Raw genomic sequence first — 15,007 nt, forward strand, 5'->3', positions numbered from 1 at the left:
CTAGAGAAAATAAGATATTTAAAAGCTATTCCCAAAAGTTTGACTTGATTTTTCGAAACTAGGTAGTACAAATTTTCTCTGGTCCTCTGAATTTTACTCCATCGAAAGATAAACCTGTTCATCGTTGTCAAATCTGTCAAAATCCAAAAATTTAGCTCCTAAGCCTGTCCCTTACACACAAAAAGAAAGGAAATAGGGTTGTGGATAGGGATTTGGTTTAGGAATTAACCTTGAATTGAATAATGTAAATACTACAGTAAATGCTAAGGAGATATACCTCGAATTTGCAATTGTTGATGATGATGCAATGCTCTTTGAATATAATCACAAATGTTGAATGTAATGGCATGAAAAACATGTGAACATGAAAACCCTAATCAAACACACATGCTTGCATGAAGATTGATGTAACTTTGATCCACAATGCTTGAAGGATGAAATGTTGCCTTGAATGTTTGAGAATGCTTGATGATGAATGCTTGACGGATGCAAAAATACTTTAGGTATGTAATAAATGTCAAAATGAATTAATAGGATGCCTAAGGTCTTTATATAAGTTTCCATAGGTAAATTATTGATTAGGCTTACCTCTAATGATCTAATGTAACCATGGGGACCAAATGCCACTAGGTAGAGAAAGGCCCTGCCCCATTTCAAATTGGAATCTATTTAAGGGGGGCTAGGGCATTTTGGTGCACCCTGGTCTAGGACCAAGGTGCTCCACGCCTTGGTCCTTCAAAAATAGGACCAACAAAAGGGAAATGGGGAGAGGACAACCTTTGGGATGGGGACCACACAATGGTGTTAACAGGTGACATCAAGGGTGGAGTAAAATGAACCAAAATAGACCTAGAGGGAATGAAAATAGGAGACACAAAAGTAGGAGCACAAACATGAGGTGTAAATTTTACCGGTTACAATTTATGACGCTACAACTAGCAAGGGAAAAAAAGAGAATAATGTTTAGTTATTCCAGACCATGAACTCATTGTCAAAGGAATGTATTTCTCTTTACTAGTATGTTTTTTGTGTGCTTTAATTATGGCTTTGTTTGTTGTTTGTGTGTTGTTTCTTAGTTTGGCTTGGCCTTGAGGACAAATTTTGATGTAGTTATTTATGTTTCCTTGCTTCTATTTATGGTTAATTTTATGTAATGGGTACAAGGCCCTTTCCTACTTAATTGATCAAAAATACCCCCCATTAAGTGTAACTCAAGGAGAATAGATACAATGATGAAAAGTCTTGGCTACTAGGCCATTATAGGTACCCATGTAAAAAAAAATCTTAAACAAAGTAAAAGAGAAAACCAAGTGAGAAATAAAATAGCTCTCCAAAAGAGATAGATGCATGAAATATGTACATGTGAAAAAAAAAAACTTGTTATGATCCCCCGAGGACTACTTTTGGCAGAAAGTGCAATAAATGTTCCCATTATAGGAGAGAAAAGAGAGGTCACCTATGTGACTGCCCAAAAAAATGAGAAGGAAATGACCACCATGAAGAAACACTTCCTCCCAAAATCGATATGAGAATAGAAACCATGTAGCCTCCCCTCAAAATTCTACTTGTAGTGTTGGTAGATATTTGAAACTGGATGTTGAAGATGATCCATGATCATTGAAAAATAGTTATCTCGTTGGAAACAAATAATACCACAAATGCATTCAAGACCACTTCCCATTCTCGATTGGAATAAATAGGGAAAAGGGTGTATGTCTTTGAATTGTGTACACGATCCAAAGATGATGATGTGACCCAAGATAATGTCTTTGATTGTTAGTCAAAAGTCTTCAAACTACTATCAATATTTCACAAAAGAAGAGGAGGATGAAGAAAAAGTGCATCCAAATAAAATGATGGTCATGCAACTCCATCAAAGTTATCATCAAATAAAAAATGAATGTCCTCAATAATTTCCTCCATATGTGTAATGTAAGACTCTACAAACAAGGATGATATGTTTGGTAGAAATGTGTCCCATTATGGTGGATCTAGAAATTTGATATTAATAATATCCTACTATAATGAATCCATGGAAGCCCTAGATGAATCAACATTGGATTCAGATATAGCAACAATTGATGATGAGAGAGATGAGATCTCAATGCAAGCCATCGGATTGTATTGTTCATCTCCAAATAATGGTGTCTAACAAGACATACGAGTGAGTCAATATGATGATTTTGTAGGTGTTGGATCTAAATGATCAAGTAACGCAATAATATGAAGTTGTTTCGCTTCATGAATTTGTCCAAATACAATCTTCTTTTTCATGTTTTTTCTTTCTATAATAACCACATTTATTTTTTCATTTTTTAGGAAATTACAAAGAATACTCAAATGGAAAGGATTTAGTGCAAGAGACAAAATCTCCAAACTAATAAATATAAAAATAGAAATACCAAATTAACCCTTGATCTGATCAATGAAGTCACCACAAACCATAAGTGTGATGTGGTACTTTATATTTAGTGCAATTATTATTGACACAAGGTGGATTTGACGTACGTAGATTGCAAAGCCTCAAAATAGAGCTATATGTTGAAAGTACAAATCTAAGATATTTTTAGGACCAACTTACAAATCCATTGTGTAGTGCCAAAAAATAAGTAGTTTAAAAAATGGGATTGAAAAACAAGTATATGTATGCCTAGATGAGCCCTCTAAAGTTCTAAAAATGGGAATGTGCAAGGTGACCTCTAAGAATCCATGACTTTTGAGAAATTCTACACAAAATTTATAAAATGATGATACCACCAAGCAAGCACAAAAATTGCCCCAAACAAAAAAAACAGTTTGAAGAATTTTTTTATATAGCCTAGATATGGGCCTCTAAAGTGGGAGTGCCAAAAACAAAATGTTGATGGAGAGAGGGGAAATTTGGGGTAAAGGAGAGTGATGTTAACATGACATCATGTTAACATAAACAAACAAAATTTGCTCAAGTATATGACTGAAATAATCTTTAAACTAATAGTCCTTACAAAAAAATATTGGTAGTTACATGAAACTCTAGAGGTTAAGTAATTCATGACTAGTGTTTGGCGAACAATTTGTGGTCACTGGTGGTTTGAGGAAAATGTAATAGCAAGGTTGATGTGTGTTTTGTGACACTACCTAGTAAGGTGGTGATTCATCAGAGGTCAATGTCATCTATGGTGATGATGATTGTGTGGAGTGTTGATGGCACAGCCACTCGTGGTAACCTCATGTCTATTGCATGCCCACTATGGTTGGTTGAATGGTTGTAGGAGGTTGTCTAGGAGGATTTAGGGCTAAATGGGCCAATTAAGACTCGAAGCCAAATAGGAACATGAATACTTGTGGCCAAATGATCCTACAAAGGTCTAATGGGCTGATAAAGTGGTTGAGGGGTCAATCCAAGTCAAGCTTGGAATGGTTCAAAGCCTAAAATCCTTGTCAATGCCCATCAACGTCTTGTGAAAACTTAAGTTTTGGTAGATGGTGTGATTCTTGGAGGCCGCAACTAATAAGGTGCCTTGCAAAAATGCCCAAGGCATCAACTACTTCAATTAGGGCTAAAACAACTTGAAAAAAAATCAACCAAAACTAATAAAGGGTGGTAAAGTCAAGGTCCCTTCGCTGAAAAAAATTCTTTAAAACAAATCTATATGGGTATTGATAAGTATGGATACCATAGAATACAACATGATAGAAATAATTCTCTCTTTTTAAAAAAATCACTATTACCAAAATTGGCAAAACAAAATGTTATTTTTTCATTTCTCGAGCCTTTTAGACTCAATGATGATGCATGTTTGGCTCCATGACACTTTGATGATAGGGCTGAGTGTTGGATTCACTTAAATTTAGGAAGACAATTGCAATTAATGGCTCTAATACCATGTTGGAGTAGCCAAGATCCAAATACAAGATCCAATGATAACTTCAACAAATAAAAAAGAGCACAACAAGAGTGTTTATCATAAAAAAATGAGTGTAAAATGTACAATGAAGCTCCTTGAATTTTGGTCATTAAGCAAAAATATAGTGAAATCTATCATTTTGAGTTCATTTCATCACTTTTTGGGTTATGTCATTGAGCATTTCTTATCTAGGAATATTGGTTCCAATTACACCAAGTCGTATTAGAGCTTAGGTTGTAGCTTTAGGAGCATGTGACTTGAGGAAGTTTAGTCATGTAGAATTGTAAGTAGAGGCCTTGTCATTATGGTCTCTTGGAAGACACACCGACATAGGATTGTGATAACAGGATTGTAACAATATATGACCTAGGGTTATAGATAAGAGGAGAAGCCAAACCTACATGAGGCAAAGTCATACCCATTTCTATAGAAAGGCCATTGTTTGAGGAGGAACCACAAGTTTTGGTCACATGGAGAGTAGAGTAGCCAAAAAGCTACAATAAAAAAATTGTTTCATGAGACAAGCATTAGTGGGTAGTAATGGAGTTTGGCCACAACACTTGAAGAAAGAGGATATCCTCATAGATTGGGTGAGGAGGGAGAAGATGTGGGCACAAACCCAATATTTTGATGTGAACGCACCATGAGAGTAGGTAGAAAGAAGGGTATTGAATGAGGGTGTGAAGATGTCCGATGGCAAGCATTAAGAGGAAGGAGGGAGTGCTAGAGAAGAGTGCATACCTCAAAGGATTAGGTTAAGTAAAGGTAAATCAAAGCCCACACAAGGAAGCAAAAAGGAAAAAGGGTCTAGAAGAGCACAAACCAACAACAACCTAGCTTTACACAAGCCTATAATAAGTGACTAGGCAAAGTCCAATAGAGAAGACAAATAATGTAGGACCCAAGTAAGGTCAAGGAAAAGAGGAAGAAGGAAACAAAGAAAATCAAGCTAGGTGTGTCAAAACATAGACATAAGATGGGGAAATAGGTAAGACCATTTCATTAGATGATCTAAGGGTTAGTACTACCACTAATTTTCATTTGTGAGTATCAGCTCACATTCCATTCTATCCATTCATTTTCATTTGTGAGTAAAGGTTAGTGCTACCACTCATTTTCGTTTATGGGTATCAGCTCACATTCCTTTCTATCCACTCATTTCCACATGTGAATATTAGCTCACATTCCTTGCTATCGAGAGTTTTTGATGAAGGGCATTCCAAATCAAAACAAGAGGACTCGTTGCCCACCTAGAGACAAATGTAGGCTTTTTTTGGGTTCTATGAGAGAGGCTTGTCAGCAAAGGAAGATGATAATCAATGAGCACAAGGGCAGTTACAAATCGAAGTCTCCAAGGAGGAAGATAATGATAACAATGCAAGAAGGGCACGGATAGGGCACACAAATGTGCCATGAAAAGGTCACACGAAAGGTGCAAAGAGTGGAAATTGTGTGCAAAACAACAAAGTGAGGCATGATGGGGAATGCAGAGGAATGCACGAATTGAGCCTATGCACAAGATTTTCATTGGAAGGTCCATTCAAAAAGCCTGCAACTTCGATCAATGGCGTGCAATTGAAGAAAAAGATAGAGTTGCAGACTGTCCATCCATGGCCTCGAGCCATGAGCACCCATTCAATTAGACCAGATTTATGCAGAAGGGACCTCATTCCTTTTCAAGATCATCATTGTAACTGAAAAGATAGGTGGCATGGAGTTTGTTTTATGGGTATGCAGAGAAAGACAATTCCCAAGTGTTTCCAACTCTCCACGTACAATACCCACCACAGATTACAGAACATAAACAAACTCCAATTAACCCAACAAATGGGGTCGCTTCTGCCACGTCAAAAGCCTTGCTACAGTCTGGAAGCCCGATGACGTGGCATTCACGCCACGATTTCCTCCCCTTCTCTCTTCCACCTGCTCAGCCAAATCACGAGAAAACGACATCTGATTTGATATATTCGTTTACCCCTGACGGTGCAATTAAATTCATCTTCCCAAAGCCGTGATCTCTCAACTGCGTTGGTATATATCTGCAACTCTGGTCTTTTTCTCCATATTGATTTTTACTTTTCTGCTTTGAAAACAGCCGGGAAAGAAGAACAATGAGCCGGAAAACGCCCTCCATTGAGAACGAGCCCCGCACTCTCAACGAACAGGAACTGCACTCCGCCAGGGTTCGAACCCCAATGCTCTGTTCCCTATCCTCTGTTCTCTGTTCTGCCAATGCATCCAAGGTTTTCCCCTTCATTCAGAATTAGTAATAAAGTTTTGCTGTGTTTTTTTGTGGGCACAGGAAGCGGCGGTGGATATCCTGCAGAAAAAAGAGCCAGCGGAGGCTTCTGACATTTTTACCCAGGTCTGTCTGCAACATTGTTTGGTTTCTGTTCTATCTGGTTTTTAGCATTTTTCAAGCTTAAATTCTCATCTCTTTGCAACATTGTTTGGTGTCTGTTTTAACTAGTTTTTAGCATTTTCAAGCTTCAATTCTCATTGGAAATGGAAATGGAAATGGAAATGGATTGTGGATTCTTTAATAGTTATATCTGACAGTTTATTTATAGATCTATATATGACTTATAGTAATATGAGACTAATTCTATTATTTAGAGGAGGCACTCACAATGTTATAAATTAGACATACATACCTTACTTACCTTACCTCTCTGTTCTCTACTAGATTTAAACATGTGAACTCCCTTTCAATACAATTCCTCCCATCAAACATTAAGACTCCCTTTCAATACAATTCCTCCCATCAAACATTAAGTTTGAATTTCAAACTGCCAGCCACTGAAATCTATGTGCTCTTCTTGCTTATGCAGTTTTTAGTATTTTCATCTTGTTGTAAAGTCATATGTTTTCTCTTGGTTATGCATTTTTTAGTCTGTTCATCCTGGTGTAAGTTTTACCCAGCTATGTTTGCAATATCGTTTGGTTTCTGTTCTGTCTGGTTTTTAGCATTTTCAAGCTTCAATTCTCATCTATTTGCAACAATTTTTTGGTTTCTGTTTTGACTGGATTTTAGCATTTTCAAGCTTAAAAGTCTTCATTTGCATATTCTTTGATGGGAGGACAGTAAAGTTTCAATTTCAAACGGCCAGCCATTAAAATCTATATGCTCTTCTTACTTATGCAGTTTTTAGTATTTTCATCTTGATGTAATTATATGCTTTCTCCTGGTTATGCAATTTTTAGTCTGTTCATCCTGGTTTTAAGTTTATAAGCTTCTTTATGCATTTCTTAAAATGTTCATCTTACTGTAAATTGTTTTGTATGTGCACCCCCTGTATGTTGATTTCATCTTCTTGCGTATGCAGTTTTTACTATTTTCATCTTGATGTAAATTTATCTGTTTTCTTCTGGTTATGCATTTTTTAGTCTGTTCATCCTGCTGTAAGTTTATAAGATCCTGCTTATGCATTCCTTAAAATGTTCATCTTGCTTTAATTTTTTTTTACGTGCACCCTTGCCATTTCTAACCAGCACATAGTTTATAATTATTTTCCCTTTTAAAATAGGGTGTAATTTTTGGGGGGTTATTAACCAGCACATTTTATATTTTAAATTTTTTTATTTCCATTGAAAAGAGCTGAGGAACTTGAACTTAACACATAATATTTTATAAGCCACCAGTTTTGATCCATTGGTAAATCATTTGAAAGACATAAATAAGGGTTATGTTCAAAGACATAAATATGGGTTATGTTCAAACCCTAAGAATATTGCTTGAAGTGAGTTTAGTTTCTAGTTAAGGAGTTATTTATAGTGGTTGAATAGTTTGATAGGGTTGATACAATAATAAGTCTACTAGATCAATTCTCTTAGTTATAAAAAAACTAAATATCTTATACTAGCATCTACTTGATTGAAACACCATACAACTATTTGCAATACAATGAATATTATTGTGTGTGTGAGGTAACACTTCTTTTATGTCTTAGATGTATAAATCCTTCTGTCTTCAAAGTTTTCGGATCCAACCTTTATTGACAACTACTTTATTGCAACATCATACAACTATTTGTAGTACAATGAATGTTTCGTGTGTGCATGAGGTAACACTTCTTTTATGCCTTATTAAAAACATAGATATTGCTTTAAAGGAAAAATAGAAAATAGAACAGCATAACTAAATACAGAGATAAGAAGAACTCACAGCTTGTTATTCATCATATGAGAATACAAATATATAGGTTCCATAGACTTCAACAAGATCTTATAATTATGCTAATAGAAATGACAGCAAACTAGAACTGATTGACAACTAAGTAGAACTGATTGATAGTTAACTAAAGACTGTTGACAGCTAAATCAAATAGATCTATAAATCTTATTTGATTCTTATTCTAAATCTAACTGTTGAAGCATTAAATTCCAACACCCCCTCTTAATGCTACAACATTAAACTAACATACAACATAAAATAATAGGAAATACATTATGTAATGGCTGTTTTTTGAAAACAATTCTCGAATCAGTAAGAATTCTTCAAGTTGCTTCCCAATTGCAGGTATAGTCACGCAATTATCATCCAAGTTCCCAACATCATTGGACAGCATTTGTACATGAAGCATTTCATCACCCTCGCAAAGGTATAATGTTGAACTTCTAGTTTTCGGATCTCCTCTAAACTATTGGACAGCAATCCTCACATGTATGTCTCATAACCCCAATGAGATATAGTTTATTTGATCCACAAGCACCTTGGACTATTGAGCATCTAACTCTCTTCTATTGCATCCTTCTCTGTCTTCAAAGTGTTGGCCTCTTCAAAGTAAAACAAGTGCCTCATCCTCAATGAAACCATCATCACCATCAATATCTAGTGGTTCTTCTAGAAGCCTCATCTCCTTGATATCTCCTTCTTTGCTTATTTCAGCAGCACAAAGGGTCTTCTCAAGCACACACACTAAACATAGTTTTAACAGGAAGATAGCTCTAATACCATATTAAAAACAGAGATAATGCATTAATAGAAAAATAGAAAACGGAACATAAGTAAATACAAAGAAAAGAAGAACTTGCAGCTTGTTTTTCATCATATAAGAAAACAAATATATAGGTTCAATTGACTTCAGCAAGATCCTTTAATAATGCTAATATAAATGACAACAAACTAAATATGATTGACAACTAATCAGAAATGATTGAGAGCTAACTAAAGACTATTGACAGCTAAATCAAACAGATCTACAAATCTTATTTGATTCTTATGCTAACTCTCATTGAATTTTAACATGCCTTAGATGCATCGAGCCATCTTCAAAGTTATAGGTTAACATTTTATATTTAGAGTCTATATAGTAAGGTTTTCTTATTCTAATTGGCATTATATTGTGTTTTATTTAAATTGTATATATCTATTGATATTAATGTTTTTTATTCTTCTCTCATTTGAATTGTATGATATGCTAAATAAAAGTTGGTATTAGATATATGCAGAGAAATTATGAAGTTAGACAAAGTTTCAATCTAAACGATCAATTTCTTGACATTTTGAGGCTTAGATGAGAACTATGGGTTTATGTTTTTTTTTACGATCTCTTATTTTAGACTTCTTGATGATGGTTTATTGAGTGCGATCTAAAACATCATTTGAAAAAATATTGACATGCATTTTTTTATCCATAAACCTTACAAAATTATTAAGATAAATTATGAAAAAAAACTATTATAATGCCCTTATTCAAGACAATCTTGTTATAAGGATATAGTTTGTTCTTACTCTTGTTTTGATCTTCTTATAAATGTTTTTTTGTATTTGCTCTCTTTATCTTATTTATGTTTCTTATTGTCAAGAATGCATACATTATAGTATTTTAGTATATTTTTCTTAACAAATATTACAAGTAATTTGTGCCCTTATTCAATGGCTATATGGATTGATCCCACATATTTGTATTCTTCGTTTTATTACTGTAAAATTTGTTTTAATGTTTTTTATTTTTTGTCATTGTTTTAAAGATTATTTTTGAGGTTTTTCTCTACAAAAGTAAGTAAAAAGTGGTTGTAGCTCAAAGTAATATTATTAGCATGTTGAATATATTCATAGTTGTAATGGGCAATACAGGGATTACAACCAATTCAACTTGTTCGAGAGATGGAAAGAAGAGTACAAGGTCAAGAGCAGGGTATCACCCCTTTGCAATGTAGTAATTGTCAAAGTGTAGTGCGTGATGTTCCTCCATTGCATCTACATTATTGTGAATGTGAATGTGCTCGAAATGTACGAACACCAATTGAGGGCCCCTCTTCCGCTCCTTTTTGAATTTTATTTCCTAGCAAGAGTTAGGTTATCTTGGATTTGTTTTGTATGTAAATATACAAATATTTTTTTATCATACTACTACAGTTCTTTGGAAGGACCAATATGGGAACAAGTCAATTATATTTTTAGTAACTATAATTTAATTTTTTTAGAATGAAGACTTTATATGTATTTATGTTCTTTAAATAAAAGTATAAATGTTTATCCTACAATAACAAAGGTTGAACAACTCGGATTGGGACAAATTCCAAACTTACATTAACCAAAGGTTGAGAAGACAAACTATATTTCAACTTTTAATCATTCGAACTTAAATAAATGATTTAAAAGAGATAACAAAATTTAAAGCCTTAAAAACGAACCGGATTTATCAACACTATTTTAAAAGTACAAATATTGAAGTGTGGAGAGCCAATGAGCATATCAAGCAATAAATAAAACAAAAAATTAAGCCACAAAAACAACCATCACACATCTGTATGGAGGAGAAGGCTTGGCAAGATTATTTTCTTAACCACTATCCCTATCATCATCTTAATTAATAATAGGTATGTGATCCCATCTAGATTGAAAATCTTTATGATCTTTACCTTTTTTTGGATTATAGAGATATATAGAGTTAAATTGAGGATTTTCTCATGTGGTAGGGTAGTTGGATTGAAATATAAAATTTAAATTTATAAAAAAATTGGTTCATAATATTGATTATGTGAAAAAAATGGAATTGAACAAAAAAATAAGTATAGCATGAATCTGGAGATGATAAATTCATAAATCCATTGTGTGAATTGCATGTAGGACAAGAGCAAGGGGATGACTACATAGGAGCTTACCGAAATGGTAAAGCTTATGTATTGGTCTGTAACCTCTACAAACAATTAAAGATACACTTGAAAACATATGTATGTTTAATCTATGTGTATCTAGCTCTAAGACCTAGTTGTGTGTGTGTGTGTCACGCTCTTTGGGGCCAAGTTAATCATTTTGATTATTAACAAAATGAAAAATATTTTTTATCAAGGTAGTAAGACTAATTGTCATACAAACTCGAAAGAGCTCTAATATAAAAAATTTGAGACACAACATGGCATATTTTTTAATGATTGTGATATGTATTTCAATTGATAGGGACATGGTTATAAGATATAATTTATTGAACTTATGGTATAATAAAGATGATTACTCGTAAGGGTGGTCTCAATATCCCTAGTTAAAGTGAAATGAAGTGTATTGATGATAGTGAAAATCAAGGACATGTATTAAAAATAATTGCCTATGCAGGAAAAACAAGGTTTGTTTAATACTTGTAAGAAGATCTCTAAGAAGAATGAAGGATCATAATCATACTTCCTTGTTCACTCGTGTTATTAGGAGGAGGATTGTAAAGATGGATAACTTTATGAGGTTGCATAAAACTCTATATGCCTATGCCTTCATTTGTTGCATTTGTGTTTTCCTCTTACTCTTTGGTTGTTCATTTGCCCTTTTGTATGCTATCATTGGAGGTCAGAGGTTGTGAATGATACATATGTCTTACGTTGCCCTTAAGAAGAACATTGAGCTTGGAAATTTACTTGAAAGGGTTGTTTTACCCATTTTTTCTTAGTTATGAAGGGTTATGATGGTCCTTCCTCACCTCTCAATTTGTTAACTCTTGGAAGAAGGGTTTTGTTACCATTAGTAGTATTATTTTTACTATTATTAAAGAACTCATATCCCAAACAACTAGTCTCAACTGTGAGGGAGCTAAATTTCAAAGGATTGGCAAGAAAAGTTACTAGAAGCTTATTGAGGTATTTTTGGAAGATGTTAAAAAGATTAAAAGGCTTTAAAATGGGTACAACAAAGAGGCTCTCCCAATGCCTTAGCACATGGTAAGTTTTCACATTATGCAATAATTCACTTTGGAAGGGTCATTTGGTATCATTCATGGGTACCGTTCCCCCCTGCTAGATCAATTAAAACACAAAAATATAATTGGTATTCATTTTTAATTGCTTTAGTCTTTGGAAAAGCGCATCATTGAGGGGGCTTACCCTCCTTTGTACCAAGGGTTAATTCAAGGTTTTGTACAATTGTAGCCTTAGTCTTTCTCTAGCTACTATTCCCCATGTAAGGAACCCTATTGTGTCTATGAATCCTCTAAGGGATGGCCCTTCTACCAACAATCCCAAATCCCATTTTATCATTTTAAAGGCTAAAATCCCTAGTTGGATTGTTAAATATGATGGCCCTTTTCTTAATACCCTTAGTCATATCAGGAATGGAAAAAAGAAAATTGTCTTTAGTGATGACATGGTGAACCCTACTTCTCAAGAGAATTATGATGATACAATTCCTTTGCCCTTAAATTCTACACCTTCCTCTAAAAGAAAGGCTTCTCATGTTCATGTTAAAGCCCCGCTAATCATGTCTTAGCTTAGGAGGAAAAGTAAGAAGAACCCTTCCACCCATGAAGATATTTTGACTAGTATCAAAGATAAGAGCAAAAACAAGAAGGGTTACAAAACCCTTAAAAGGGTAAGAAGGAAATTATTAAGAAGAATAATGCTAAAACCTTTTGGATTCTACTATTTCCATATCAAATGGGGAGGGTTCTAGAGATATGAATAAGGAGCTCTCGAGGGGAAGAAGGTTAATGGGACTAGCTAAGACCTTGGGAGGTGCTAATAATCAGTTTGATAGTAAAATGGAAAATGTTGAGGTGGATTATGGAGATGGTGTTAATGAAGGAGATGAGCAAGAATTTTTTTCTCTATCTAATTATGAGCCTTATTATAGCTTTAAGGAAAAAATTGTCTTGGACCCTCAGTATAATGTTGAATACTCTCTCTCCCTCTCCCCTAAGAATGTAATATTTGATAATTTAAGTTCCTATGGCAGTGTGGAGAGGAATGTATTTGTTGATGATGACACCAATGGTGATGGTGCTAGGGAGGATATTCAAAAGGATGAGCAAAAATATCTAAAAGATGATCCCATGATGTCTTGCTAGTTAGATATTATAAAAATATTAGTCCCAATTTAATGAAAATTCTACTTTGATGATTGATAATAACTAATCAAAGTTCTAATCTTCTTAGTAGTTCAAAATTGGATCGAAATGGATTAATGGTCATTCTAGTAGTTGAGTTATCCTTTCAAGGATCAAAACTTTTTTATCTTCTAAAGGAGAAATTTTTCAATGTCCACATGTTCCATCACTAGTTTGAGATCTTTGGCATTGGAACTTTGATTGGTTTATATATGTATTAGTATATAGTTGCAGGTGTCATCTGTCTTTTACTTTTTTCGATTACTTTCTCCTTAGCACGAGGTGTTGAGCTAGATCCTTTGGGAGCATACATCATTTTGTATCTTGATTTGACCTTCATATCAATTCTTTTTACTTTCATGTTGATTTAAGCCATATAGCCAATCTTCAAGTCTCAATGATTGTGGATTTATAGGGTTATTGGATATATGTTAACATACTTTGGTTTATAGTTCATTTCCTCCTATAATTGTGTCTCTTAATTATTATTTTACAATTAATTAAGGGATGGGTACTTGTGTGGTTGGATTCTGTATGATTGAGATGCAACTATCCAAAATATGATGAAAGCTAAAACTATTGGCAACATTATGAGTGACCATTGATGACTAGCATAATTTTTAGTTTATGTAGAGTAGTCCTGCAACTAATTTTAATGACGAGGCACCACATTTAGGTCTCTTGACTATGGACATAAGATTATGTTTTTGTGTATATCAAGATGGTCAATCAACATTACTTTTGAACAATCATGATTTTGGGACATGATTGCGGACATAATTCCAAACAAAAAAAAAAATCTATAACACAAAAAGGATCACACATATAGGATAGAATCTCATACATCTACACAAACAAATTAAATAACACCAAAAAAGATTATTTTTTTTTTTAAATCTAAAAGATGATCCTATGATGTCTTGCTAGTGGGGTATCATGAAAATATTATTTCCAATTCGATGAAAATTCTATTATGCTAATTAGAATTATAACTAATCAAAGTTCTACTCTTTATAGTAGTTAAAAATTCATCGAATCGGATTAATGGTCATTCTAGTAGTTGAGTTATCATTTTGAGGATCAAAAGTTTGTTTTTTCCTTCTAAAGGAGCAATTTTTCAATGTCCACATGTTCCATCATTGGTTTGAGATTTTTAGCATTGGAACTTTTATAAGTTTATAGATGTATTATATTTGTGGGCATCATCTATCTTTTACTTTTTTATTACTTTCTCTTTAGTACTGTTGACCAGGTCAGCACCTCCTGCGGGTTCGTGACATGTGCTTCCTCCCACCTCCCGTGGATCCTTGTCTCTGGCCGCTCTCTCGTTCATTGATAGCTCGAGCTTTTGGCGTAATGGCATTGATGATTCCAACAATTGGTATCAAAGCACTGGGTTACGGGTTTGAATCCCAGGAGGCCTCCTTTCATTCCATTGGTGTGAAACACTCAGTCGGTGTTGAGGGGGAGATTGTTGACTAGGTCAACACCTCCTGCGGGTTCGTGACATGTGCTTCCTCCCGCCTCCCGTGGATCCTTGTCTTTGGCCGCTCTCTCATTCACTGACAACTCAAGCTTTTGGCATAACAACGACAGTGATTCCAACATGTGCATGGTGGTGAGATAGATACATTGAGGGCATTCATCATTTTGTAGCTCGATTTGGCCTACATATTGACTTTCTTTTTAACCTGTATTTTGATTTAAGTCTCATAGCTAATCTTCAAGTCTCAATAATTATGGATTTATAGTGGTTGTTGGATATATGTTCACATACTTTGGTTTATAGTTCATTCATCGTGTCTCTTG

General features: G+C 34.3%; 1 protein-coding gene across 1 annotated transcript; it reads left to right on the plus strand.

Annotated features, from left to right (window-relative positions):
- Positions 1-5,070: 5,070 nt before the first annotated feature.
- Positions 5,071-10,265, plus strand: LOC131063497 (uncharacterized). The gene is made up of 3 exons (XM_057997337.2): positions 5,071-6,070; positions 6,190-6,252; positions 9,967-10,265. Exons 1-3 carry the CDS (start codon positions 5,999-6,001, stop codon positions 10,162-10,164), a joined length of 333 nt encoding a protein of 110 aa, XP_057853320.2. The 5' UTR covers positions 5,071-5,998; the 3' UTR covers positions 10,165-10,265.
- The last annotated feature ends 4,742 nt before the right edge of the window (positions 10,266-15,007 follow it).

Source organism: Cryptomeria japonica, chromosome 6 (assembly GCF_030272615.1).
Source record: "Cryptomeria japonica chromosome 6, Sugi_1.0, whole genome shotgun sequence".
Classification (NCBI taxonomy): Eukaryota; Viridiplantae; Streptophyta; class Pinopsida; order Cupressales; family Cupressaceae; genus Cryptomeria; species Cryptomeria japonica.

Coding starts and splice junctions, on each gene's coding strand:
- LOC131063497 (XM_057997337.2), top strand. CDS start 5,999: ATGAGCCGGAAAACGCCCTCCATTGAGAACGAGCCCCGCACTCTCAAC. Junction 6,071..6,189: donor AGGAACTGCACTCCGCCAGG/GTTCGAACCCCA, acceptor TTGTGGGCACAG/GAAGCGGCGGTGGATATCCT. Junction 6,253..9,966: donor CTTCTGACATTTTTACCCAG/GTCTGTCTGCAA, acceptor TGGGCAATACAG/GGATTACAACCAATTCAACT.